This window comes from Cottoperca gobio, chromosome 6 (assembly GCF_900634415.1).
Source record: "Cottoperca gobio chromosome 6, fCotGob3.1, whole genome shotgun sequence".
NCBI lineage: Eukaryota > Metazoa > Chordata > Actinopteri > Perciformes > Bovichtidae > Cottoperca > Cottoperca gobio.
In genome coordinates, this window is record NC_041360.1 from 14487820 (window position 1) to 14511876 (window position 24057).

The 24057-nt window shown below is 42.1% G+C and overlaps 1 protein-coding gene across 4 annotated transcripts in view; it reads left to right on the forward strand.

Annotated features, from left to right (window-relative positions):
- grm3 (glutamate receptor, metabotropic 3) overlaps positions 1-24057 on the forward strand; it is a 43134-nt gene that overhangs the window by 12173 nt on the left and 6904 nt on the right. For 2 of the 4 annotated variants that reach the window (XM_029433556.1, XM_029433558.1), the window contains exons 3-11: positions 808-864; positions 5905-6459; positions 8392-8535; positions 11960-12229; positions 12729-13347; positions 22861-23103; positions 23196-23385; positions 23584-23893; positions 23997-24057. The exon at positions 23997-24057 is cut by the window's right edge and continues 133 nt beyond it. In XM_029433556.1, the coding sequence (XP_029289416.1) occupies positions 6142-6459; positions 8392-8535; positions 11960-12229; positions 12729-13347; positions 22861-23103; positions 23196-23385; positions 23584-23893; positions 23997-24057 (2155 nt within the window). In that variant the 5' untranslated portion in view covers positions 808-864; positions 5905-6141. Of the gene's footprint in view, positions 1-807; positions 865-5901; positions 6460-8391; positions 8536-11959; positions 12230-12728; positions 13348-22860; positions 23104-23195; positions 23386-23583; positions 23894-23996 lie in introns of all 4 variants that reach the window. The other 2 variants (XM_029433557.1, XM_029433559.1) reach the window with 2 other exon arrangements.

Here is a 24057-nt window from a genome sequence, read left to right on the forward strand (position 1 = left end):
TGCTTTCAATTCACATTCCCTCAGCACTAATGAGTTGCACTGTACTTATGTGGCATTAGAGAGGGAGATACAGAAGGAGAGATGGATAGAAAGAGAGGGAAACACACAAAGCATTTACATGAATTGACTGATACACCTTTTGACAATGTGCAGGTCTAACAAGGGACTCCTGATAACCCATCTACCACCCATATCTTGTTCAAAAATTAACAAATAAACAAAGGAACTCGCACACATAACCATATAGTGATCCCATACTGTGATATTCACGTCATTGGTGCAGATAAACAAAACAGATAAACAGGCACCAACACACATGAACACACTGAGTTGTGGTGCTATCTCTCCTCTCAGTGTACTGCAGTCCATCGACCCTGCATGGCTGCTCTCAGCTGGATACGTGTCATCCACAGCAGCCCTGCCTGTTAGGGGGAGAGCGAGGGATGTAGAGGGTGTAAGGGAGGTGGAAATAAATGAGGAGAACACCAGCAAGGAGAGGATAGGAGAGGGAGAGGAGAAGAGCATGCAAGGGTAATGTCATGGAGGAAACAGGATGAAACGCGAGAAGCAAAAGAGAAGTGTGGTGCTGCGTATGCAGCCTACTCAGTGACTTTAGATATGAACAGGGTCAGAGGTGAAATAGGGTTGCCTGTCAGATGTTACTCTGCATCATAGCTCCTAGGGAGAAGGGTCAGTACTCAGCCTCCTCGTCATCTGATCCTCTCTCCTCTTCTTCTATTGACAGTCAGGCTGTTTTCTGGCTGTTGTTTACTCACTTCATGTGTGTCCCCCATCTCTCTTTAATAGGTGTCTGTGGTGATGCCATGTGCCAGCTGCCATCTGCTCTTATCCTTGTTTCTTCAGGTACGAAATGTAATGCCTATATGTGGTATGTATATGTAATAAGTACATGTATATATGTTCTTCTTTACTTAATACTGGTAGAATATGAAATACAACTCTTTCAAGGAGCAATTCAACTTTTGGGGAAATATGCTTATTTGAGAGAAAATCAATACCACCATGTCGATTTCATATAAGGCACAGCCAGCATCAGGTTAACTTAACATAACAACTGGAAACGGGGGAAGCTAGACTGACCAAAGGTAATAAAAGCAGCCTACCAGAGCCTGAAGATCAAGCAAACACTGGCCACACAGCGACAGGCGGAGACATACAGTATTGTGTTATAAGTAAGTTGAACACAGTACAGATAACAAGCTCTTATCCACTACAGCAGAACATTCTCCAGTTGTCTTCAAGGTAGGATCCTTTGACACGTTGAAACTTCAACCATTTCTTAAGACAGAATGTGTAGGCTGCAATGTTTCTCTGACAAAACAAAGAATATATATATATATATATATATATATATATATATATATATATATATATATATATATATATCTGTAACCAGTCGCCGAATGAAAAGAGAGAACAAATCATCAAGTTGTTTCATACTTTGAAAAATAGACAGTAGTTGACTTGGTTTCTAATAAAATAATATGATCCTTAAAATGTCTGCAATATATTCTGTCCTGTACTTTAGCCTGCTTGGCCTGGCAATATTTCTGATATTAATGAAATAAGGGACAAGAAGTGAAACATTTTCTGTTTCACAGTGTGTGCTTTGCTTGCACAGTTGCTCTTGAGACAGGAAGCTGAGATTGGGCACTTTCCAAGAGGTTATAATGAAGCAAACATTCAATTTCAGTGGACACCATGACAGCGGTGTAAAAATGCAGGGAGATATTATTTACTTCATGAGCTCCCGAATACATTAAAGCATACTTTCAAAGTAAGGCATCTTTAAAGTCTTAGCTCCATAAATGTACCATTTTCTATGCCACAACACACACATCCATGGGCAGGCCCTTGTAAACTAATGCACACACACACGAAACAAAACACACAGCCACATCTGCAGCCTTGTTGCAGTGTTGTCCTTAAAACTTAGTTGTTACAAAGTTCCTCTGTGTGTTATTTTAAAAAGTGGCCTCTAATATGATGTAAGTTTGTTTGACGAGGAACAGCTATTTCGGTGGAGAACTGGAAAGCATTCAAAAGGGTTCTGCCTTTTTTCCCCCCAATGCACAATCAAACATACTATGGACGCAAACAAACACACACACACACACACACACACACACACACAAACACACACGCGCACACATGCACACACACACAAACACACACACATAGCTAGTGTGCGTGACAGTTTGTAGAATGGATGTAAATCTTTCATGGACACCATCAATTTCCTTTCCAAAAAAGAACAGACATTAAGTTGAATTATATATTTATCAAATACATGTCAGGTAAGCATCCTGTGGGATTTGTTGACAGGAAACAACTTTTTCAAAGCAAACGTATTGGGTATGAGAGGAATTTTAAAAGACCATATCAGGGTATATCATATAAATGTTATTCGTGGTTCAAATTAGGTAGTAGCACTCAAATCCCTTTTGTAATAATAATTTAGCATACATTCATCATGTATGCTAATGTTTGTCTCCTACATGTTTCCTCAACGCATTATTTCAGATCTCTGTGGGTTGATAGAGAAGGGAGGTAAAACATAGAAATAGTCATAGAAATAGAATAGCTTTTAGGTCAACCCCTCGGAGAAGCATAGGTGTGTATTTGTGCATGTGTGTGAGTGTGTATGTCTGCGTGTGCGTGCGTGGGTGGGTGTTTGTCTGGGTTTGTGTGTTTGTCTGTACGTGTGTGTCATATTACAGAGCAGAGTGGTAAAGGGATGGCAGCCGCCTGCAGAAAAATCTGAGATGCCTGCATCTAAGAGAAGCTTTCATCCTCCTACCTGCCCACCAAAGAGGGGAGACACACACTTTCTCTCTCGTTCACACTCACACAGACACACGCACACAAACTAGGGTTTAGACCTGAGATGTCAGCAATCAACAAAAATGTCACTACGTGCTTGCTCCTTGGTCTAGATTGATTTTTATGGTCAAAACATCAACCTCCAACTTCTGTCTTAGCTCTCCTGGGCAGTACTGGGGAGACTGCAAGGGAGACATGAGAGACATCATTTAAAAGAAGAAAGCTATTTTCTACTCAGGTCTTTACTGACTTTGCATTAGCTAAATAGTTTAAAAGATATAAACAGAAAGAGAGGGCGAGAGTAAGAACAGGTTATTTATTATATCTTTAAGCTGAAGCTTTGAATCATTGGGCATCTAGTATTGCATTTGCATAAAGATGTAGAACTTGCCAGAAAAGAAAGGTCAAAATCTATGCATCAGGGACTGGGATATGCTGACTTTAATACCCCATTTCCACCTGGTATTAACGTGCAATATATATATCTTATCTGAATAAGGACATATGCAAGTTGTTTAATGCACCCAGAACACATTGCAATCAGAATGCTATCAGATCAGCCAGAACACATACGGAGGGGGTGTAACCATTGTATCTCATTGTAACCATATCTCTTACGTGTGTTAATGTAATCTGTATTTTGCCACATTCTTAGGAAAACAAGACTACCATGCTGTGTGAGGCTGTAGGGTACTCAGGCTCAGTGGTGCTTTAAACGTAATGCCAAATAAAGGGGTGTAACAATTCTCTAAATCCACGTTTTGATTTTGTTTTTTTCGGGTTTATTTTTGTTTAGTGGTGTAGTGGGACTTTATGACCAGTTGTTGACAATTGACTTTCCATTAGTACAACTTACAAATTATACTTAAATCTAAGGACTAAACACAAAGTACAGCTGAATCTGATGTGAATATCATATTTTCACAGGTCCATAAGCCAAAGTAGCCTATTGGAAAAATGATTATTCCTCCCCTGGGGACAATGAAAGTCTGTCAAATTTCATTGGAATCTATTGCATAGGGAAATTATCCAACTGTAGTACTTATGTTCATGACTAGTATACAGACTTTTACATGTCAATCTGTGGAACGCCTCATGCTTTATATGGTTTATTAAAAGATAGGATGATATCTCTAAGGAAAATGTGCGTGGAGAATGTGAACAAGACAGTCCAAACACACAGTGATGGCTTTAATTGAGTTGTAAACAATGATAAGTAGCATCAGCTGTTGTTGGCCTCATTGTTTTGTCAGTTAGATTCGTCATGGTAAAATGCATCGAGTCCTCGCACTGTAATTATGCAGAGAAGAAAGGGAGCAATCTGATAATACACTCAACGCACACACACACACACACACACTCACACAACACACATACGTAAATATACTTCAGGGTATACACTCATGGACGAGCAAAGAATTGTTGGAACAGAGATCAGATTAGAGAAGCTTTTCTGATCTGTGGCATGAGAAGGCTGGGCTCATGTATCAACCAGCCATCTAAGCTGGCTTATCCTGATACAACCAGGGGCATCACACACACATACACACTTACAAGAAGAACATTTACTGGGTGAAGTAAGGCAGGGAGGAAGGGTTGGAGAACAATCTCCAAACAATTCTATATCCCTTTTAGTCATGGCCTGGCTTTGGCTGTGAAGCGGAAACAACTTTGAGCCCTTGTTAACAGTGTCCCCAAACTTCAATAAAGGTCTACTTTGCAGGTTCTTTTTTTTTTACTAATAATTTTTGAGAATGTTTCAATAATAATGCTGTTTTTACAACAAATACCTTTCATTTCATTATTCTCAAATGTTTTTGCTAATATATAAGCACACATTGTGAAAGCAAATAAAAGTGCTAAGCACAATAAAATATACCAACAAGAAGAAAATAATAATATTAATTATTTTTATTAATATAGGAATTAAAAAGATTCAATAGAATAATAAGGTACAAATTATTGTACACCCAGTGACAAACAGAGAAAATAAATAAAAATACAGGAATGTGTTCCTCCTCTAAGATGACAATATTGTCAGGCAAAGTTTGAAACAGAAATAAAAGTCTTGGTAATTACTTCATTTTCATCGATTCGAGAGGCTAAGCCCATGAAATGGAGCAGGTTCCATCTGCCTATGTCTGCTCTCATTTTTGAGTACAAGGGATAATAGTTGATGGGTCTAAGTCTATCCAAATCTTTAGGCAGATGCCTCCCGAGATATTTCATTGATTCTGCCTGCCACTCAAGGTTAAAATCAGACTTGGGTCTTATTTTATACCCTGACAAGGTCCAAATGCTCAAAGTGAGTTCATTAAACCGGAAAGAGAGAAAGTGGGGTCAAAAACCAGGACATCATCAGCAAAAAGGACAATATTATGTTCAAATCCCGCTATGCTTATTCCCTTGATGCTGTCGGTCTGTTTAATCCATTGGCTGAGTGGTTCTTTGTACAATGCAAAGATGAGTAGAGAACAGAACACATCTCTGACGGCAGTCATTACACATCTCCAACAATCTGTACACAAAGACAAAGACTATGAATGTATCGGACCAAAGCTATATTAGCAATAATTGTAATGTATCTCAACTTGTACATGGTGAGATAGTTTCGTCATTATTGTTACACATCGACATTTGTACTGCAATGTGTTTCAAGGATAAAACATGAGATGCTACTTTTGCTAAAAAGGAAAGGTATGTAAGAATGCCTCGCATTCACTCATTTATCAACGCAGACTCATTTACTGACTTTCCTGCTGTGTCAATTTTGGCTGGAGAGTCTTAATTAATGGTGATTTCATAACCTTCAAACCAGCCACAACTTAACCGTGCTTCTGCACAATGCATGTGTCATAGGTGCGCTCAGGTGTAGAGAGTGTGTTCTATGCTGCCATTGCCAGTTTGGTACTTTGCTGTTTGTATACTTTATAAAAAAAACTTTCAGAAGTATTTCACCGTGTTGCTCCTGACAGTTTTGTGACTTGTTCTGTGACACTTGGATTTACTTGAGTTATATCTCCTAACCTCTTTCTCTCCTCTCCTCTCCTCTCCAAGCAGGACTGATGTCCAAATGGTGTGCCCCTCCATGTGTGGTCCAGTTCAGCGCTCCCTGACCGTTTCATGGGCCACAAACCGACCCAAGCATCCACGGCCACTGCTTGACTCAACCCCACCGCGCACCACCCTTAACCCCTCACCCCTAACCTTTACCCTCAGCCCCCCACCTCCCCCTGCCTCACTCTCTGTCAAGCCTCTCCTCACATTTTGACAATCCTAGCCCTTCTTGAGCCCAACATGGTGGCCTGCATCTCCGCTCTAATCTTGGTCATGATGTGTCGGGGCGTCTTGCTCTCTGTTGGAGACCCGCCTCAGTCCCGCCGGGAGATCCGCATCGAGGGAGATCTGGTGCTTGGCGGTCTGTTCCCAGTGCACGAGAAAGGTGCTGGGATGGAGGAGTGTGGCCGTGTGAACGAGGACAGAGGGATCCAGAGGCTGGAGGCCATGCTGTTCGCCATTGACAAAATCAATAACAACAACAATTTGTTGCCTGGGGTCACTCTCGGGGTTCACATCCTGGACACCTGCTCCAGAGATACCTATGCACTGGAACAGGTGGGTTACCGCGGTCAGACATAACATTTCAAACGTAAATAAACTCTAAATGTTTCTCAATGGTAGATGTTTCCGGACAGTATTTAAATGCACTTTTCTGTCAAAGCAATACTTTTGTCATCTTAAAGGGAAAATGTGGCACCTTTTATGTTGATGTCAAATCAGTGTTGATGGTAAACGTAGTCAAGAAGCAATAAATTCCTCAGTGCGTGCTATATTGGCTGAAAATCTCCTGCTCACGGAGCCATGCCGGCATTGCCTACAGATACCAGGATGCATTGCACGCAAGCTGTCCAATGTTATCTTTATGCACACCCTGTCACTGTACTCAGCAGCTGGGAAACAAGACACGGAAAACACTTCTGTTGGTCTTGAGGAGCTGCAGAATTCTTATAAGCAAAAACTGCAAACTCTTTTGCACATTCGCTTGATATCTTCACCGCTTCTCGCTCTCTGTCGTCCGCTCACAGTGCATTCACCACTACTCCCTCTCTGTCTCCCGCTCCATCACACTCCGTAAGCACGCACGCACACACACAAATACACACACACTACAGTACTGGCTCTGCTCTCCTCCAAAAGAGCTACACTCTCTCGGCCTTCAACGTAACTAGTTTTCCACGCTGAAATATCCTGAAGTTCTTCTTGCCTTAACTACGTCTTTCTCGGTAAATACTTCACACATTGAGAAATGTATTGCTTAAATTGATTACATTTATTATCAACGCTGATTGGACATCCATATAAAAGGGGACACATTTCTCTTTTAAGTTATGCTGCCTGACATCCACTTAAACCACTGTCCACATGTGTGTAGGGTGTAATCCCTTAAACTTTCATTTGCAAAAGATGCTGTTTACTTTAAAACTGAAATGTGGCTTTTGCAAACATACATGCTCAATGTATATCATTGTTAATTTACCAAATTACAAGAAAACACTATGTGTTCTTTAGACAGCTGTTCTTGCATTTGTTTCACTACTGGCAAAAATATAACTGACATCTGCTTCGTGTCTATCAATGTGTATGACAGTGGTGCAAGTTATGAAATCGTCAACAAAAGTCAGACTAGAACACATCAGACTAGCACATCATTGAAATAGTAGCTCAGTTAGAGCATTTGTTGAGTGTGGCGTTGTATGAATTTACCTCTGAGTGCTGATACAACGATTTAGTTCAGATACAGTTTGTTTAATTAGCTGTCTGTTCTCTTGGGCTGCCGGGCAACTTGAAATTTTGCTACATTTTATATTTAAAAGGTTGCTCTGCAAAGAAAGTTGTGCTGTTAGAAGTAAAAAGTGCAATGTTTCCATTAAAGTAAAACTATAAGGTTTCATTAAAAGTTAATATTTAGGTAAAGTAAATGGACCTTGAAGTTCTATTTTATCCATGACGGGGAAAAGTTCTTGCCTCAATAACAACGAATCCTTGATGAGAAATAGAGATTGAAGCTATTTGAGATGAAGGAAATGAAGCAGATCTGTACAATAAAAAAAAGCACTTTCCCTCAGGGATTGTTTTTATTTTATTTTATGTATTGTATCTTATTTCTGAGCTATTTAGGGATGATGCATCCAGTGATTTTATACAATGAGCTCTATGACTGATTGTATAAACCCTCTATTCACAATGTTTGATTTCTCTTTTCCTTGGTCTCAGGGGAGTTCAATTGCAATTTGGACCCCGTTCTGAAAGCATTTAGGAGCCCCTAGTGTAAAGCGATGGGCTTTTAAAAGCTTCAAAAAGATAGATATAGAAAATTATAGAAAAGCGTCAATAAATTAAGTAAATGTATGTTTCAAATGTCTTATAAAGAACGTTAATCAAGTGTGTCACAGGCTGATTAAGAATAAATAGATAATATAGACCATATGGTGTCCCGTATGTTGCACAGCATTTGATATGAAATATCCATGTGAGTATGTTTTCTAGGCTCTGGAGTTTGTAAGAGCGTCCCTCACCAAGGTGGACGACACAGAGTTCATCTGTCCAGACGGATCTTACGCTCTGCAGGACGACAGCCCGCTCGCCATCGCTGCAGTCATAGGGGGATCCTTCAGCAGCGTCTCAATACAGGTAACACTCAGCACGCAGGTATAGAAATGTTTATACAAACACATTTTACTCTCTAACTTTAACTTCCTTGGTGGCTTCTTGTCTCATCCTTTTACTCAGTGTGCAGAAGCTGACTTCCAGTGACATGGCAGTGCAAGTCCATGTCTGTGTCACTTCATGTGTGTGTGTGTTCGTGTGTGTACTTATTTCTTAGAATCAAGTTTTCCATTGGTGTGTTCTTATGTGTCTCCCCGGCTCTTGTAGCTCTTGTCACAGAGCTTGGTAATTTGCATAGTTTAGCATAAAACCTCCTTCTCCCTTACTCCTCTGTGACTGCACAAAAGCATCCTCCTATCAGTCCTTAAATCCCTAATCTCTGCAACTGTCTCTCTGTCTTCTCTTTCTCTCTCTCTCTCTCTCTCTTTCTCTCTCTCTCTCTCTCTCTCCATTTGGTGTATTTCTCTGTCCCTTAAATCTTTGCTCTCTTCCTTCTCATCACTGCCTCCTTCTTTATATGCATTCAGAGGCATCCCTCGCGGCTATTTGGGGAGAGCTCAGTGGATTTTGTGGATTTTGTGCTGACCTCAGCCCCCTTCTTCTTCTCTTCCTCCTTCCTGGGGCAGCCATTGTTAACACATCTGCCCTGTCTCTTGTCCTTCATCACACATAATTATCCCTTGTTTTCTTGCAGCTCATTCTTGTTGCCCTTTGTTGCCGTTGTTTTTACCTGTCTTTTCCGAGGGCAGCACTGTTTACGAGACCCGAACTGTGCTCTGCTTTCTGATTTCTTGCCAGACAAGCTAATCCAGCTACTCCTTTATCCCTCTTTACTCGGGCAGTCTGTCTGTTGCTTCTAAATGAAGTAATAGGGAATTATTTTATGTTTAACCATGCACAACTTAACTCCAATGTTTTGAGGGCATTTACATAGCAATCATCATTCCTCCCCTCCGTTCGTACACGTGTGTTTGTGTCTCTGTGTGTCTGTGTGTGTGTGTGTGTGTCTGTGTGTGTGTGTGTGTGTGTGTGTGTGTGTGTGTGTGTGTGTGTGTGACTTGCATTCCAAGCAGAAAACACACAGCAGCCTCCACTGCACCAATTTTTTCCTCCTTCCCTTTCATTTTTTTATTCTCGTCTCTTATATTCAAGCCATTCCTACAGTTGCTTCTCTCTCTCCCAGGAAGGGAGCAGCTTTCACTAACAGAGTAAACTCTCCATGTCCCTAAAGACAGGCCTCTTAGCTAGCTGTAGTCATTGTTCAGTGGCAGGTAATGGAGCAATGCGGTTACATTTTGCAGCGTGACCTTCCTTGACATTTAAGTCAACTGCCATCTTAAAACCAAAAAACCTGCCTGGAGTACTATAAGCAGCCACCCGGGTGTCTGTGTGTGAGTGTGTACATGTCAGTGCAGGTGTCTGTGTCGACCTGTTATTGTGTATAGGAGTGTGTTTTCAAATCTTCTACATTATTAGTCTAATGATATTCTGACATGTTGTCAAAACAGCTCATAAACTGAGCTATGAATGAAATATAGAGTGATGCGCTCTAAAAGGATTAAATTGAAATGAAAAAAGAATGGCTGTGTTTATTCCTGTGTGTGTGTGTGCGTGCGTGCGTGCGTGCGTGCTTGCGTGTGTGCGTGCGTGCATGCGTGCTTGCGTGCGTGCGTCCATGCGTGCATGCGTGCGTGCGTGCGTGCGTGCGTGCTGCGTGCGTGCATGCGTGCATGCGTGTGTTTACATGTCTTTGTGCGCATGAGAATGTGTAGCAATTATATTTCCACTATTTGTTTTGGCATCTGTGACTAAAATTGTAATGAAGAGAATATGACCAAACCCCAATCAACAGTAAAAGGGAATATTATATGGACATCAGTAGACACCAGATGATGTCCATCACTAATGCATGAGTCAGTGATTTATTGAACTTCTGTGTGTGTGTGTGTGTGTGCGTGTGCGTGTGCGTGTGCGTGTGTGTGTGCGTGTGCGTGTGCATGCATTATGTTGCCTTTCTCCATGTGCATACACTTGCTGCATTGTCTTTTATCTTCAAATAATCACATCATCATAATCATGCATGAAGCAATTCCTATCAGCAGCAACCTTCTAAATATGTTTTAATGTTTCTTTTGAAGAACAAAAAAAACATTAATCCAGTTATTTTTGTGGGTCTTATTTCCAAGTCCATGTGCCAGTCATTTTTGATAACACTTTAAATACTTGGTTGTAGACTCAAGAGATTACCGCACAAAGATATTTGCTCTACAACAATGAAATGAAACAAAAACCTTTAACACAACAACGCTCCAACTGTCTTTGAATAGCTGCGGATGATCAGTTTAATTAAAATGAATAATATTGCCTTGATATGTTTTGACATTATTCACGCTAACTTTTTCTCTGCTGGCTCACAATCCCTTTTACAAAGACACTGACTGATTTGTTTTGTCTCCCTTTGCCCCATTGGACCCTATTACAGACTGGAGCTCCCTCCAAACTGAAAAACTAGTTTATCGTGTGGGATACCCAGTATTGATCATTTTTCTTTTTTTTTGCCAATTCAGAAATGTTGAAATCAGATCTGAACTCTGAGTATGTTATCAAAGTAATTATGTTTCCACCTTTTACATAATCAAACACACGCATCCCTTGCTGGAATATCCGATATGCAGATACCAGAGAAAGGGTTACATCTCTAAATGCTAGTGTGGCTTTTAGTGAAATCCACATTCTAAAAACAATTCACAGAGAGGTCCTGTATAGTAGACACACATGTTTTTGTTTTTGAGATGCTTCACCACATATCCTCAAGTTCCCCGCTCTCTGTGTGTGCTGCTTCATTCAAGTACCCTATTAAATTAATTGTACAGTAATTGGCTATGCTGCTGCCACCTCTCAAAACATTTGCATTGTAAACACTACAAGTAGTTGCTTGAATGCATTCAGTCTTGAGTTCAACGCAGTTCCACACCGCAGCTTGTAGAAAATACTTTTCATATCACTTTGCATGAATTAATCAGAGGTTAATTGGACAAAATACAATAAGATTCAGATTTGATTCAAATTTGAGTCACACTGCATATCAAATTACAGTGTTCATACAAGTCAACGAAACAAAACAAAATTGTGATTAAAATCAATCAGTCATTTCGAATCTAATTTAAGCAACATGAAATCAAAAAGACTAATCTAGACAAATATTATGGGAATTATTCTTTAAGTTATTATGCAGAAAATGACGAGTGTTGTGAATGAAATCATTAGCAAAATATTACTTTTTCATATCTCCATGTGCTGGAGAATCCAGACTGAAAAAGAGTTACTGATGGATCAATGTTAAGTTCCTATGATTCATTAAAAAGCTGTGATGGTTTTGGTGATGAGTAGTTTTGGAATTATTGTATTTACACCAACTTATTTCTCAATGTACTGTCTGTCCCCACAGGTTGCCAATCTTCTCAGGCTCTTTCAGATTCCTCAGATAAGCTATGCTTCGACCAGTGCCAAGCTGAGTGATAAGACCCGCTATGATTACTTCGCTCGCACTGTGCCCCCTGACTTCTACCAGGCCAAAGCCATGGCCGAGATCCTGCGGTTCTTCAACTGGACGTACGTGTCCACTGTGGCATCGGAGGGTGATTACGGTGAAACCGGTATAGAGGCATTCGAACAAGAGGCACGCATGAGGAACATTTGTATCGCCACTTCAGAGAAGGTAAGGCATGGGATAGCATATAATAGAATATGATTTTATTCCTGCATAAATATAAGCAACTATTGCTCAAAACAAGATACCGAAAACCCTAAACTTTAATCAGCAGTGTCACGCTGATGTATGGCCTGAAGCTGCACCACTAACAATGAATGGGGCACTACATTTGTGAGCATATATAAGTTTGTCTCCATGTCTTATCTTGTCTTACACACAAATTGAGTTTATATTACACTGGTGTTATCAGTTGTGAACCAGAAAATGAAAGCTTATCTCCAAGAACTCATTCTGGGTACATTCACAGTTACATTTTTCATCTCATTTGCTACGGTGGTGCATGATGGTGTGAGACAGAAGTACGGACAGCAATTTTAGCTTGTTTCTTACTAAGAATGATGGTGATACATAATCACAAATAGGATAAGACTGCAAACCTATTTGGGAGTAGAAGGAGCATTTACAGTACATCTGTCACTACATTAAGTGTCTTCTTTCTGTTCAGGTGGGGCGCACTAACGCTAAGAAGTCCTATGAAGCAGTGATCCGTCAGCTCCTCCAGAAGCCGAATGCCCGTGTGGCCGTCCTCTTCCTGCGCAGCGACGATGCCAGAGAGCTGCTGGCAGCTGCTGCCAGGCTTAACACCTCCTTCATCTGGGTGGCCAGTGATGGCTGGGGTGCACAGGAAAGCATTGTCAAGGGAAATGAGGTCACCGCTGAAGGAGCCATCACACTTGAACTGGCAGCCAATCCCGTGCCAGAATTCAACCGCTACTTTCTCAGCCTGAACCCTGTCAAAAACCATCGTAATCCCTGGTACAGGGAATTCTGGGAGCAGCGGTTCCAATGCTCCTTGGGTGATGGAGGAGCAGGAGCTGGGGGAAGTGTCGGATTTGGAGAGACGCCTCTCCCACCGTGTGACACGGACTTGTCAATGGACAAGAGTAACTTTGAACCAGAGTCCAAGATTATGTTTGTAGTGAACGCTGTGTACGCCATGGCTTATGCCCTCCATCACATGCAACAGAGCCTGTGCTCTAACACCAACGAGTTGTGCGACAGCATGAAGGCACTTGATGGGCGCAGACTCTACAGGGATTACATCCTTAATGTCAGCTTCACAGGTAAGAGAGCTGGAGAATGGCGAAACGAGTGAAAAGTCCTAGATAAGGTGTTCAAGGTGGATATAGAGTGAGAAGAAGTTAATGTTTGAGAGGAAGTTGGGGAGCAAAGGAAAAAGATAGGAAGAAACAGACAGGAATGTGAGTACTGTGCCTAGTTAACAGTCCTCTCATGAACAACACAGGGATGTTGTCCTTCTCCTCAGCCAAAGCAGCCAAACCACAGAACATAAAAAGTACTGAGACAAATCCGCTTAATTGCTATGTATTGTCAGAGCCAGCCATGCCATTGACACCTATTACCCATGCGTAATTGATACGACACTACAAAGTTGCTTTGAGGAACGAGAGCTGCAGTTAATCCGTCAGCCATATTCTTCTCTCTTGAACTAATGAGATTGTGTGTGTTATAATAGCTTCTATAGCAGGCTGCTTGTCTGTTTGTCAGTCTCTGTAGAGTTGGGAGAGAAGAGACAGAGGATTGGCTTGAATGACAGATGGCGTACAAAGGAAGCGTTATAAATAAACTGCTGTGTCTCGGGGACTGACACCGGTTTAGAGGTGCTTATTCCTCCACCAACCGTGACCAGGAGCAGACATCAAAACAGCCTAATAAACAACGCTAACACGGAAGCTTTGCCACGAGACGCTAGGGAGAGAGCAGAAGGGATGGATGGATGGAAGACGAAAGAACGGCATCACATATGGAGGGATGGGAAAGGAAGCTTACAGATAAGACTGACAGGCAGACTAAAATGAGAAAAGAGAGTTTGGGGTTAGGTAAAAGGGAGTAAGATAAGCAGGGAAGGAGGGAAGGGAGCACCGAGGCAATGCCGGAGTGGGACAGCGTGCGTCAGCAGAAGAAGAGGATTCTCTTTGAAATTCCACATCTTCATTTCTGCTACAAATCAAAGGACTTGGAGCATTTCTGAATGAGAGGAGGGAGACAGAAAGAAGGAAAGAGAGGGAGAGCGTGAGTGAGATAGAGAGTGAAAGAGAGAGAGAGAGAGAGAGAGAGAGAGAGAGAGAGAGAGAGAGAGAGGAAATAGTCAAGGCGATTGCAGTTGCAGCCTTCGGTTGGAACAGATGATAACCACTCCCTTATAGGATGCATATAGAGAGAGATGGAATAGATTTGCGGATTCACACATAGAAAGTTTAAAATTGTGTGGAGTAAGTTGGAGAGGAGAGGAGAGGAGGTGTGAATCCCGCTGCGATTTCCCTACATCTCTATGTCTTATCATCTTTCTCTCTTACATTCCCCTCTCCTACTCCCCCCTCCCCTCCCTCCTTTACACTACTGATTATGTCCATGAGGCGCATGTCTTTACTCTGCAAAGAGAATAAAAGCATGTTCAAGGATCTTGAGTTCTTTACAGCTCAGTGTCAGTGACAACGGTGACAGCATGGCAAACAGCTACATGTTTTTGGTTTTTTTAAATGCATTCAAAGAATTTGCGTTGAGGATGTGGAAAGTGACGATACAGTTAAACTGGGAACTGTGGCAGCATTTGGTTTGAGTTGTTGGTTTAGCCCCCGGATGACACACTCACACTGCTGTACATATACATCTTTCCAACTACAGTATGTAAGGAAAGGAGCTGAGGTGAGTTGAGGTTGAATGTGGAGTATAAATACTGCAGCATCACCATCCGCAGTGCTCTCAGTCTGAACTGTGGCAGACAGAAAACTAACACTGTTCAGCACTCCGTAACTCTCTGCCATCTCCTTCTCTCACACACACATGCATGTTCATTATACACTCTTTAAATTGCATCAAAGTTTGTTCTCATTTATATATTAATGTTTCCCAATACACTAAATTACTATCTCCTGTCCTTAACTCCACTATCATAACACAGTGGACTGTGTCTTTAACTGTCCTAAAGCTGTTTTTGTTGTGTATTACCGACAGCGTATGTGGTGCACTGAGGCAGTATGTTGTGTGGTTGGGAATGTGTTTTCATATGCCGCTCTCTTCATCTAGTCTCAACTCGCTAGTTGCTATGGTAATGAAGCCGACACTATTGCCAATTGTTGAAGGGATCTGGTAGATCATGGGAACCGCTCCCGACCATCTAGTAATAGACACAGGAGCACACTTGTGCATTTTTTTTAATGTCTCCCTACATACCTCCAACACAAAACACACATGTCCGTACACGCAAGAGACACATACAGTCAGCTTTTTTTATTTACAAAGAGGCAGCTAGAAATGCTTGTTTTTTTTACCAGCATGAAATTGCAGACACCCCCAACCCACACACTTCTCAAAGGCATCATTCAACTCCCACCCACCCACCTCCTCGATCTGCAGCATACATATCAGTATATACACACATGCACGCAGTCTTCTGTTCAAATAGTGGTGATAGATGTGATATTTCCCCTTCTCTGCGCATTTGTGTGTGTGTGTGTGTGTGTGTGTGTGTGTGTGTGTGTGTGTGTGTGTGTGTGTGTGTGTGATATGTCTGTGTTAGCAGAGGCGGTGTGCCTTCAGGGCCATATTGAGCAGCAAGCTTACTGCAACGTTTAGATGCTAGAGAACAACCTTCACTCCTTCTCTCCCTCATTTTCTCTTAACACTCTTTCCTCTGTCTCTCTGCCTCTGGCTCTCTGGCTCTCTCTCTCTCTCTCTCGCTCTGTTTCTGTCTCTTTTTCTCTCACTCTTCATCACTCTCTCAATCTCTCTATATCTCTCTTTCTCTCTCTGTCTACATTCTCTTTCTCACCCAGAAAGTGCCCTACTCTCTCTACATTCAAAAACAGCACATCCCACTCAGACTTCACAAGGTTGCCTCTCCTGCCTCCACCGCCTCTCTGTGCCGGTCTGTTCCTCCACTCCTTCACTTTGCTCATCCCTCCATCCATCCTTCACCTTTTCTCTATTGATTCCTCCGTCTAAAGGCTTTCCTCCGTCCACCTATATCTCTGCTGCTGTCACACCGGTTTCTTGCTTTTCTCTCTTGCTATCTCCTTCTCGTATTCTTTTCCCTCTTCTCCCTTGTCACTTTCCTCCTTTCTTTGCCCTTATCTTGTCTCTTGGCTCATCCTCTCTCCCAGCACCTCCTGCTTTTGGCCTGCCGTTCTTTTCTTTTGTCTCTTCTATCTCACCACCTTTCTTTCAGTCAAGCTTCAGCTCTCTACTGCTGCACCTTTCCTCCTATACATTTCTCAGTCTTGTTCTAGACCTCCTTCTCTCCAACCTATCTGTTCTCTGTTCCCCTGAGGCCTGTTGGTCCATGGCCCAGGCAGCGCCTCACTCCCTGGTGACTGAATCTGCAGGGAGAACAAATATAGCTAATGTGATCTGTCTGTGTGTGCATTTGTGACATGTGAGTGCATCCCTGTGTCCATATCTGTATATGCTCAGGGATGTGTGTCTGTGTCTCTGTGGGGCACAGATGTGTATGGTCATCACTTCTCTGGAGGAAGAAAAAGAGGGACAATAAAGGTTGTTCACACCGTTAGCATGCCGAGCCAAAGTAGCTTTATATTTTACCTGGAACAGGTGTGCACAGACCTATATGCAGTGTTTACTTTGTCAAGCTTAAATCAGGATTAAATCAGGGATTCAAGTGAATTGGCGGTTGGAAATACAATTATCTATTCCCTAGCTAACAACTAATCAACAGCCAGCATTTGAATTTTTAGTCGCACTCTCACACAATGAAAAGATTTGCCCTCTCTCTACGAGTCTGTATACCTCACTCTCTCTCTCTCTCTCTCTCTCCACTTTCAGATTACTTATTCCTACTTATTTCTCCCAAGCCCCTTTGCCTCCTCTCTCTCTCCCTTTCTTTAATACCCACAATCCCCCTTGGGCTTCGCTTTAGCCCGACATGGCCGAGAACATAATTAATTTCACAGCTTCTGAATGAAAAGCCTGTTTTCAGCATGCTTCTAATTAAGCTAGAATAATAAGGTGTTTCTCGAGTTAGTGGGATTGCTTAAAAAAAAGTGTCTCACAAAAATTAGGGATCTGGTTAGGCTGTCATAACCGCAGTTTGTGTCTCCTAACTTAATTAGTTGGTTTTGTTACTGTTTACTGTTTTGCCCCAGCTGTTTGATTAATTGTATTCATAAAAATGAAGAGTAGATTTTGGTTGACAATGCAATGAATACTCTCAGATAAACAGCAGTGTATTCACAATTGGTCAGCGCAAAGGGCACTTTGTTTGGTTGAGTCTAAGACATACCTGTCAACCCTCCCGTTTTTCCCGGGATTATCCCGTATTTTTCCTTCTATCCTGCTGTCCTCCCGTTTAAATATTTTCCCGTAATTATCTCGTAATTTTAATCTTTTAAAAATAAAAATAGGCCTAATTTAAAAAAGTGTAAAGTGGCCTCCGGTACAGCAGGTGGCAGTATTATGTTTAACTTTAGCTGAAAAACGTTATCCACCAGTAAACACAGAAGAAGAAAACAGGAACAATGTTCGCCAGCATGAACAATCGTCCAAGCACAAGCACGCCAAGAGGCACAAAACATACACTGTCAATGACTTCATGTGTGACAAGAACTGTGTCGGAGGCAAACCAAGTGACCAAAGCTGAGGGAAAGATGTCGATGCTTTGCGCCAAAAATAATGTAGCCTTCAGCTTTTGTGATGATTTCAGTCGCAGTGTCGCGGACATGTTTCCTGACTCTGCCATCGCAAGGAAGTAGGCTACTCGTCGGGGAAAACAAAAGACACACAACCGACCAATCATCAAATAAATTGATGATAATAACTAATAAATAAAATACATAAATATAATAAACATGTCTGTACAAGTAATAGATACTTTAAATAAACATATATTTCCTGAATGTATATACCCGTCCTTTATGTGTTACATTACATTTACGTTATATGGGTGGGGGCTGGGTGGCTGAGAGCAGTTAAGGTATGGACGGAGTCCACCAAAAAATGTCCCTTATTTTGAAATTCCAATGTTGACAGGTATGGTATAAGAGCTCCGTGATACATTGTATCCAGTGCACCTGCACAACGTGAATGATTTCAAGAGAATGTCGCTGAGAAGGCAGGTACAACTTTGGATGCTGGCTACACCTCTCAGGCATGTAAAGTTACTCAAAGTTGCGAGGTGGGCTGAGAGTCTCAGCTGTACTGGACTGGGCCAGCGGGAAGTAATGTATGGATGAGGTCACCCAGAATCAACAATCATCACTGCTTCAGGGTTGAAGTTGGGTTCTAGTATGTGTTAAGATACCGCTAGAAAGCCCACAAGCTGCTGTTAGGAAGCAGTCACCACAATTAAATTGGTTCAGTTCACGGTTCATCAAAGTTACATGACACAGAAACACGCTGTAGAAATGTAGATGAGGAACATACTTCCTTTCAGCTACTCTATCCACCGTCTACTGTGCATCTGACCAAATTCAAATGCTTTTTTGTCATGGCAGTGATATGGCTGTATCGATGGCAATGTCAGTCGGTCCACCACCTTGGTCCAGACTGAAATATCTCATCACCTATTGGATGGATTGTCATTCAATTTGTTCAGACGTTCATGGATCCCAGAGAATTAATCCTACTTAAATAGGTGATTCTTTGGCTTTTCATGTAGAGCCACCATGAGGTTACATTTTTCACTTATGCTGTAAAATATCTACCCAATGGAATAATGCCAAATTTTGCTCAGACATAGTTAACAGAGGATGAAACCTAATAACTTAGGTGATCTCCTTACTTTTCCTCTGGTGCCAACTGTTGGATGAATTGTCATGAAATGTGGTACAGACACACATGTAATTAGGACTGCCGCCTCTTAGTCGAACAGTCATCATGGCAAAATGTTTTCCTTGAGACACCTACTGTACCACAGAAACAGTTTTGAGTACTTTGCCTGGTGTTTATATTTGTGTCTGTCTGTGGACAGATTCTGTTACCGCAAAAGTGCCACAACTGTGCAAGATACAGTCACAAAACTTTTAAGATGTGTCGTTGAGATCAAAATTAAGATTGAGTTTGAAAATGGTCTGAGCAAAGGCACAGGAAGTAGTGGCCCGATTTATTGTCATGGCTGATGCATACCTGTCAACCCTCCCGTTTTTCCCGGGATTATCCCGTATTTTTACTTCTATCCCGTTTTCCTCCCGTTTAAATATTTTCCCGTAATTATCCCGTATTTTTAACCTTTCTAAAAAAAAAAAGGCCTAATTAAAAAAAGTGTAAAGTGGCCTCCGGTACAGCAGGTGGCAGTATTATGTTTAACATGAGCTGAAAAACATTATCTGCCAGTAAACACACCAGGAACAATAACACAGAAGAAGACGACAACATATGGATGAGAGTCACAGTGAACGGGAGATAGATGGAGACGCAGTTGTACCTGCCTAAAAAGTTAAAACTGTATGCAAGTACCTGAAACAAATGGGAGGAGACCTTCCCTTATTTAATAAAAAGCAGAGTCGGGCAAACTCGTGCTTTTTGTAAAGTGTGCCATTCAGATGTTAGCATCGCACACGGCGGAATAAGCGATGTTTAGTCACCATGAACATTCGTCCAAGCACAAACACACACACAAGAGGCACAAAACATTCACTGTCAATGACTTCATTTGTAACAAGAACTGTGTCGGAGGCAGACCAAGTGACCAAAGCTGAGGGAAAGATGTCGATGCTTTGCGCCACAAATAATGTAGCCTTCAGCTTCTGCAATGATTTCAGTCGCAGTGAAGCGGACATGTTTCCCGACTCTGCCATCACATGGAAGTCCTCGTGGGGGAAACAAAAGCCACACAACTCATCCATCATCAAATAAATTGATGATAATAACTAATAAATAAAATGCATACTTTACATAAACATGTATTTCCTGAATGTATATGCCTATACCCGTCCCTTATGTGTTTACATTTACATTATATGGGTAGGGGCTGGGGGGCTGAGAGCTGTTAAAATATGGGTGGAGTCCGCCAAAAGATTTCCCTTATTTTGAAATTCCAATGTTGACAGGTATGGGCTGATATGATGCCATCCCAAGGTGGTCTATAGTTGAATGCTTTTTTCATGCTGAATGACTCATTTCCAAGAAACTTATTAGCACATCTCTAGTAAACACAAGATTTTAAGTGATGCTTTTGAATGATTCTTTGTGGGTTGTAAAGCTCTTTCCATTAAATCAACTGATCCAAAAAATCGTACGTGTGTAAGTCGACTAAGAATTTATTTAGTCGAGGACAGCTCTACTTGTAATCAATTTGGTGATTATTATCTCACATACTTTTGTATTTGCCTTATGACCAAATACTCCAAAAACTATTGACTTTCCCATTAGCCTCAGTTGTAATGTATCGTAGTTCTATTTTTAAATGTTTGCATACTAACAAGCTAAATTAAGATGTTGAACATGCTAAACATTATACCTGTTGAACATCAGCATGTTCAAATTGTCATTTGAGCATGTTCGCATGATAACGTACATGGCTGTAGACTCTTCAGACGCTAGAGCTCTGAGCTCACCAGATGTTTTTATTTAGCCCAGGACAGTGCTGAGGGGAGAGAGTGGTGTCCATCAGTCAAGGACCTGGGCTGCCTGTCTCAGCTCACTGCAGTCACCAGAGGATTCTGGGTGGCCATTGCCTTTTCTAACTTGCGCCCTCATACACTTTTCCTGATAAGCTGCTCTGTCACGTCAGCAAGGTCGCTGGTGTTGGTTATGGGGAGGTATCAACAATCCTCTGAGTCTATCGCTCCCTGAATGTGATCTGTTAGAGTGAATTCAAGGACAACACAGCGCCCTCAAATGGGTCTGTGGGCTAATGTCGTTATCTCTTTAGTCTGTATTACACGTAATTACCACATACAGCTAATTAGGCTTCAGCACACATCTAAGGTCCTAATAAGGTGCAGTTATGATAATTAGCTCGTTGCGAAGTGTTTCTGTGAGTGTGTATGGGTGTCTAAGAGGAGGAGGGCCCGTCTTATTGCTCAGTGTTATTAGCAGACTTTATTATCTGCCAACTTGCAATATGATGGATTCATATCTCTTCTTCGTCTGAAGATATTATCACCATCTTATTGAAATCATTTTCATTTAGATTTCACCTACACATTTAGCCCTGAAATCCAAAGACGACTTGACACTTAGAATGTTCTGTGACAGAGAGAGAGGAGAAAGATAGTGGGTTGTGCTGTCTCTGTGATTTATGGATTTCATAAAGCCTAACCCCCTCTGCTGCCATCTGACACGCCATTCTTCTCTGAACACACTGAGCTTTCACAACAATAGCACAGCTTCAGCCCTTGTCAATGTTGCTTGCATGCACGCACACACACGCCACTAACAGCAGGGTCAGAGCTTTGGTTCTGTCAGCACAGCCTCCCACAGCGCTCAGAGCAATACCTTAACCATCACATTGTAAAGTAAAACCTAATGGAGCTTCCACAGGCGCGTGTGTGCGCACATGCTCACACACACACATACCCAATCTGTATTTTGATTCATTCCACTGATCCCAAGCTGTACGTTTGGCCTGTGATTTCTTCAGTTACCCAGTGACACGGAGATATGAGGAAGGCAGCACAGTATCATCAATGCTGCTGCGCACTGAAGACCTAGAGCCTTGTTACACGTTGACGGGGGAAGCTTTATAAACCCAGTGTACACTGCACTATCCCCAGCCACATCATCATTTGACAGGGGAGGCAGCAGCGTATAACACTCAGCCCTGTACAGTGTGTCAGCAGCACAGAGTTGATTGCTCCGCTGTAAAGACAGAAGTGGCACTGTAGGAGTGACATACACTTTGTCTGTGTCAGAACGACCAAGTGTCAACATTGTCAGGTCCAACACTGCCTGCAACACTTCAAGAAGTTACTTTTTTTTCCACCAATCCATAAACACTTTTCGATTTGGTTTTTCTCTCCTTTTTTCTTTTTTAATGGTTTCAGCATCCTGCCAATTTTACAATCTCTTCTGTTCCCACATCCTCAGGGTAGATGGTAATCCTTTCATAACAACTTGTATACAAACCAATTTGGCAGTTTCAGCAGTGTACCTCCCTCACATAATAGACCCAGAGGCTAATTCTATCAATGTGTGGGTAGCTATAGCACTGCCCAGGGATTCAGTCTTCTGCCTTCATGCCTATATGACTTTATGGGCAGTTTATTAATGATACATTTGGTAATAAACTTCATCAGATCAGATTTTAGAGCAGTGTTTTTGTCCCTATGTGACCTTAGGGAAGGAAGGGAGGCCATTGATACACACAGATATTACCAAGCATACCAGGCATTTATTGCCTCTTAGCAAATGCTATGGTAACTTGCTGGTCTTCAGTAATGAAACACTATTGTAATGCCCTTCACTGTCTGTTCTGGACTCCTAAGGCTTAACTGACCATGGTCAGTTAAGCCCATTGTCTCTGTCCTCAATGTTGCTTTTAAGAGGCGTCAATGAGACATCAATGGGATGATTGCTTGCAATTGTTTAGCTTTAATCTCCTTTGTCCACTCTTCTTATCACTTTCTTTTCCACTCTTTGTCTCATCTTACCCCCTACAGCTCCTTTCTCTCCTCCAGGCAGTGAGACGGTAGTGAAGTTTGATTCTCAGGGGGACGGCGTGGGCCGATACAACATCTTCAGCTACCAGCGCTCTGCCCATCGTTATGGATACGTGCCAGTAGGTGACTGGGCAGAGAGTCTGACTCTAAGCAATGATCTGATTCACTGGCCCAGAGAAGTGGTGCCCACCTCGCAGTGCAGTGACCCCTGTGAACGCAATGAGATGAAGAAAATGCAGGCAGGTAGGAGACAGAATTTCAACAATGTTCTTTTTGTCACAGTGACATACCATACATACAGCAGCAGTGCCTTTTAAAAAATCTCTGTTTCCCAGGTGAGTACTGCTGCTGGATCTGTACTGCCTGCGAGCCTCATGAATACCTGGCCGATGAGTTCACCTGCTCGCCTTGTGCTCCTGGCCAGTGGCCCACTGATGACCTGACGGCCTGTTACGACCTTCCTGAGGACTATATCATGTGGGAAGATGCCTGGGCCATTGGTCCAATTACCATTGCCTGTGTAGGGTGAGTGATAAAGGGCTGTCAACATGGTCCTGAGGAGTGTGTATACACTTTTTTTCTGATTGTTGTGATATATTGTGTATGTATTAAGCTCAAACCCTAACTCTTTTTTTGTAATAGAATATAAGCATCTATTAAAAAAAATGTGACTTTGTGAAACTGCTTGTCTGTTTGGCTGCATAACTTCCTGTCTGTCCACAGGTTCTTGTGCACCGGTCTGGTGTTCTGGGTTTTTATCCGACACAACCACACACCGCTGGTAAAAGCTTCAGGCATAGAGCTATGTTACATCCTCCTCTCAGGAGTCTTCATGTCCTACGCCATGACTTTCCTCTTCTTGGCCAAACCCTCTCCTGCCATATGTGCCCTCCGGCGCCTCGGCCTGGGCACATCGTTTGCTGTCTGCTACTCCGCCCTCCTCACCAAAACCAACAGAATAGCCAGGATTTTTAATGGCGTGAAAGACGGAGCGGGTGCAGTGAGACCACGCTTCATTAGCCCGTCATCTCAGGTGAGTGATTTGCACCATCACGTCCATCCGTCTGCATCAGTCAGATGGATGGATGGACAGACAAACAGTGGATTTTGATGACCTTACCTACCTTCTTTTTCAGGTGTTCATCTGTCTGAGTTTAATCTCCGTCCAGTTAGTGATGGTGTCAGTGTGGCTGCTGC